This window comes from Henckelia pumila, chromosome 2 (genome assembly GCF_033568475.1).
Source record: "Henckelia pumila isolate YLH828 chromosome 2, ASM3356847v2, whole genome shotgun sequence".
In the NCBI taxonomy this organism is placed as follows: domain Eukaryota; kingdom Viridiplantae; phylum Streptophyta; class Magnoliopsida; order Lamiales; family Gesneriaceae; genus Henckelia; species Henckelia pumila.
The window spans coordinates 22635897-22641312 of record NC_133121.1 but is presented as its reverse complement, the minus strand read 5'-3'; the positions used below and the strand labels follow the sequence as shown (position 1 = coordinate 22641312).

At 33.9% G+C, this 5416-nt stretch overlaps 1 protein-coding gene across 1 annotated transcript; it reads left to right on the top strand.

Annotated features, from left to right (window-relative positions):
- Positions 1-889: 889 nt before the first annotated feature.
- On the top strand, positions 890-5093 carry LOC140878666 (probable serine/threonine-protein kinase WNK4). Its single transcript, XM_073282282.1, has 7 exons — positions 890-1214; positions 2313-2578; positions 2673-2896; positions 3022-3179; positions 3274-3592; positions 3985-4293; positions 4386-5093. Exons 1-7 carry the CDS (start codon positions 1125-1127, stop codon positions 4910-4912), a joined length of 1893 nt encoding a protein of 630 aa, XP_073138383.1. The 5' UTR covers positions 890-1124; the 3' UTR covers positions 4913-5093.
- Positions 5094-5416: the final 323 nt, after the last annotated feature.

Genomic DNA, 5416 nt, shown 5'->3' with positions numbered 1-5416 from the left:
TCAATTCAAATAACAATCTGATCATGTATTACATTTTACAATTATGATATTACCTATAACTGAATATAAATCAAATTAATTATAAATAAGATTGTACAAGAAAGCAAAACATGTGCCTATACACTAGTGCATGTATAAAGTTTTGATACGATGAACATCTATTGTAGACACCTATGTGACTACTAATGACGTTATGTAGGGATGTAATCAAGTTGAGCCGAGTCAGATTTTTAAATGTTTGAGTTTGACTCGTTTATAATCGGCTCGAGCTTAAACTTTATTTAACAAATATATTCATGGTTCACGAGCTTTTATCGAGCCTAAACGAACTTAATAAATATAAAATATACATTTAAATATTCATTAAATTATTAAAAACTAACTTTTATATGTAGAGAAAAATAAAATATTATTTTTAAAATTTATAATTTTATTCTAATAAATAAATTTAATAGATTTTTATATATTTGTTATAAATGAAATTGTAAAAATCTATAAATCAAATATTAATAATATTATTTTCATTTAAGAGCTTCGTAAAGAGCTAATTAACGGAATACTGTAAAACTTGAACTTGATATTTTTATCTTAAAAAAAGTCTCTTAAAGCCGTTTGCTTTTCATAGACTTTTTAAAAAATAAGTACTTTTTTAAACTATAAATTTTGAGTTTTTGAAAAATTTCTATTTTAAAATTAAATAAAAGTGCTTTTTTAAGCACTAAAAAGCCAATTCAAACGTATTTCAAACAAGAAAATCACCCTTTTTTTTTAAAAAAAAAATATTGTTTTTTTGGCTTTTGATACGGAACGATAATATTTTATCAAATAAACCTTCGAATAGGTCGTACACTGCTTTTAAAATTTATATATATGCAAGTGACAGAAAGCTGGTAAATACTGTATAATATTCCCCTGTCAGTTTCTGCTGTCCATTTGGTCAATCAAATCGGCAAAGAAGATGAGTTTCGATCATCCTACGAATTGATTCCCGCAAGCTTTTACGTTTTCTTCGATCATGTTTCGCTTGCGACAAACATGAACACGCACTGGCATAGAGATTTTATCTCGTTTTCTTTCATCTGAAAGAAATGATTTTCTGATGAAATAATAAATAATTCACGAATATGCAGAAACTAGGGTTTTTGGGGCAGGCCCGTGAATCGATCGGAGCTCAGAAAGTTGTTCAAATTGATCCAACTGGTCGCTATGCTCGAGTGAGTTCCTGTTTGATAAAATTTCCCACTCAGAAGCATCGAAATATTTTATTTTTCTTACAGTACTTTTTAACTTTTGTTTGAATTTCTTTTGCTAATGATTATCAAATCATTGTTTTAACTAATTAAAAAGCTACTTTTGAATAGATAATTGGCTAGAAAGGGAAATTAGTTCACGAGTTTGCATTAATATTATAACAGAAAAAGTAGCGTGTAATTAATTAATAGATCTTGATGTTTGTTTGTTTGTTTGCTTGCTGTTTCATAGCGCTCTACGATCCAATTTTAAATCTTTTACTATTGCTTTACACCATAATACATCATCAAATATTGTAAATTCGGGCTGCTAGGTATGAATTTAGTGAATTATTTTTTTTCCTTAATAAAACCTCTTCCATATTTGTTTTCAGAAGGATGGTAATAATTTTGACTAGTTAAACGATATGTTTTTATAACTAAAATAACCTGCCAGAAGTTTAAATGAGTCCAACTCTTAGATCCTAAAAATAATTTTTAGGTTGATTGCGTTAACTAATCCTTGAAATCTTGAGTTTCCGAAAAACCCTTTATGGGGAAAAAAATGATTTATTAACTTCCCAGTGTTTTCGAATTTTGAGCACACACAATCTTGTCCATAAGCATTTTCAGGGGTATGTGTGCTCGAGACTTGAAAACACGGGATATAGTCATGAAGTTTCGGCAATTTCGGTATTTCACAAGATAGTTATGTGATTAAACCCAATTTTTATATCCATCCTAGTTATATTGACAGACTTGATGGTGATAACACTAATTATTGCTAAGGAAGTCTATGCTTAACCAAGAATCTGGCACTTAATTTGTTGTGTTTGTGAGGTTAATTTCTAATTCTATTTCATTGCTCATTGTTTGAGTGGCTGCTGATGGACACAGTTTGAATGAAATGCCTGAATACTATACTATGGACTCAATTTCGAAAAACTTTGATTGTTAACTTTCATGGTATGGGTGAAAGATCGTAAGCTCTCATCTTGTGGACCTTAAGCATGACCATAGAGCTTCATAAAGATTCCTTTCTATTTGTGTTTATCTTGAATTTTTTAAATGTGACTCTGGCAGTTCGATGAAGTTCTTGGAAAGGGGGCTATGAAAACGGTGTACAAGGCAATTGATGAGGTGTTCGGAATCGAAGTTGCATGGAACCAAGTTAATCTCACCAATTTGCTTCATTCACCAGACGATTTGCAACGCCTTTACTCTGAAGTTCATCTACTCAGTACTCTCAATCATGACTCGATCATCCGATTCTACACTAGTTGGATCGATGCTGAACAGAGAACATTTAACTTTATTACTGAAATGCTCACTTCTGGCACTCTAAGAGAGTATGTTCCTTTCCATTTCTATCCAATATAAAGGACTTCTGTTCCTTTTTGTAATCTGATCTGAGATATATGACCTTGGATTAGATTAGTGCAGATACAGATTGAAGTATAAAGGAATCAGTATGCGTGCGATAAAGATATGGGCACGCGAAATACTTGAAGGTATTGTGTATTTACATGGACATGATCCTCCCGTGATTCATAGAGATCTTAAGTGCGATAACATATTTGTCAATGGACACCTTGGACAAGTGAAGATTGGTGATCTTGGTCTGGCAGCAATACTCAGAGGACCATGTAGAGCACATAGCGTTATAGGTACGCGTCCTTGGTTACATTTGTTTCATTTGATGTATTAATAAATAAAAATATCCGTATAATTTTTTTAATTTCGTGGTGATACCAGGAAAGTTAATATATCTATTTCTCTACTACTTTTGTAGGCACACCAGAGTTTATGGCACCGGAGTTATATGAAGAGAACTATAACGAACTGGTTGATGTCTACTCATATGGGATGTGTGTTCTAGAGATGGTCACTTCCGAATATCCGTACAGTGAGTGCACCAATCCTGCTCAGATTTACAAGAAAGTGACATCAGTAAGATCTTCGTCACAAATTTTAGCAAAAAAAGAAAAAATTTAAAACCAGATCAGAAACTGAAGGGGATGCCACTTTAATTCTTTGTTTGAAGGGTAAAAAGCCAAGGGCATTTTACAAAGTTCAAGATTTGGAAGCACAACGATTCATCGGAAAATGCTTAGAGCCTGCATCAAAGCGATTATCTGCCAAAGATCTGTTGCTTGATCCATTTCTCTTAGCTGACAATTTTCACGATCAGATCGAGTTAGATATAGCGAATCAAAAGCCTTTTCTGAATGCAAATGTTGAACTTGAGCATCTATGGTTGAATGATGACGATGTGCCTAAGACTAATATGACAATTACTGGGAAGCTGAACCCTGAGGATGATACCATATTCCTTAAAGTGCAGATTGCTGCTGATAAAGAAGGTATTTCTGAGTTCTAGGTATTACATTTTGGTACTGTTGGGAGCAACCATTGCCCTATTGCCACGAGGCTCTCTATGTGGTATAAAGTATTGAAAAATGATATCCGGACTGTTCTATGTTACAAAATATTTGAATTAGATGGTTACTTAAGCTATAGTATTTGGTATATTGGCAAACGGTTACTTCAACTATAGTATTTGGCAAAATGACAAAGGGGTACTCCACTTATAGTATTTCGTATAATGGCAAACACTCAATTCTGCATTTATCATATGACTTATTTTCCATGTTGAGTTAGCTTCGGCTGAATTTATTGCACATTTTATCCAAATGCCTTCAATTTGGAGTTAAAATTTGATGTTATTGGTAACAATTTTTCGATCGCTTTTCAGGTGATGCTAGAAACGTTTTTTTTCCCTTCGACATAGTCAACGATACACCCATGGATGTTGCAAATGAAATGGTGAAGGAATTAGATATTACAGACTGGAAACCATCAGAAATCGCAAATATGATAGATGGCGAGATATCTGGTCTAGTTCCCAATTGGAACTCAGACCACAAAAATTATCAGGAAAATTATAGTGATCAACAAACATCCTACTCAAGTTCTATATCGTCCCAAGTGTCCTTCTCGAGTTCAATCGCATCCCAGAGGATGGATACGAAGCTTCACAGCAGTCATTGGCTTCAAGTTCAAGGTATCGTCTGTCGCAATTGATAAGTATTGTTTTTCCTCCATTCGTTATGTATGAGATGATGAAGCAAATTAAACCGGCCGTCTTTTTTGTAGATGACTTGTTTGATGACACTAGCTCGCAGAGCTCAGCACATTCCGAAAAATACTCCAACTGGGCATACCATTCTGCTGATGAAAATGATCGTGAAATGAGCCCAAAAAGACATGATCGAACTGATGCTGATGATCATATGCGGATTCCTTCTCGATTCTATCCCGGAGAAAATTCTACCACCGGCCAAAATCTAGCTCAAAATTGCTACAAGCAATGCCAGGAGATGTTAGAATACTCTAATAAAAAATCCATTTGCAAGTACAGGATGGGACCACTTGAATTAACAAAGAACCGGTCTCTGGTGGATACACGAAGCCAGTTGCTACATCAATCTCTGGTGAAGGAGGTTAATAGAAGAAGATTATTTAAGACAGCAGGGGACGTTGAAAGCGTCGGTTTTCAGTCGCCTTATGAAGGTTTTGGTAATCTTAGTACGCAACGAATGAATGGTATGTCTTCGTCTTCTTCTTTGAGATTGCCTAGTCATCTAAAAGGCATGCAAAAACATATAGCAAGACAAGTCTAAATCATGATTTTAAACCACGGGAGTCGGGATGTGTAATTTTCCTTTCTACTTTGTAAATTGTAACTATAAATAAATATTTGTGCGCCGTAAAATGCGTCAGTGGGGTGTTCTCCGTTTGTTGCGTAATTTTTGCAGCGGAAAATTTATGGCAAGTGAAATTATGCATAGAGCCGTTAATTTGGGTTAGGCCCGTCGGATCGACCCGATTCGTCACACAATTTAAGTGGGTTGGGTTGATATTTTTTCAACTCAACAAAAGGTGGGTCTAGATGGGCCAACCCACCAAGGCCCGCGACCCGCGCGGGTTGACCCAAGCCCGCGGGCCTGGAGGATTAATAATTTATTTTTATTTTTATTATGATATATTTTTTTTAATAAAAGTTATGAATTTTTTTTTGTATTAATTATTTTATATAAAATTTACACACGTGATATCAATAATTTAAATTTTTATTTATATATTTCTATTAATATTTATTTATGAAATGATATTTATAATTAATT

What these genes read in the sequence shown, in the direction of transcription:
- LOC140878666 (XM_073282282.1), top strand. Translation starts at nt 1,125, where the DNA reads ATGCAGAAACTAGGGTTTTTGGGGCAGGCCCGTGAATCGATCGGAGCT. An exon ending in TAGAGCACATAGCGTTATAG is followed by an intron (nt 2,897 to 3,021) that starts GTACGCGTCCTT and finishes CTACTTTTGTAG; the next exon opens with GCACACCAGAGTTTATGGCA. An exon ending in TTTACAAGAAAGTGACATCA is followed by an intron (nt 3,180 to 3,273) that starts GTAAGATCTTCG and finishes CTTTGTTTGAAG; the next exon opens with GGTAAAAAGCCAAGGGCATT.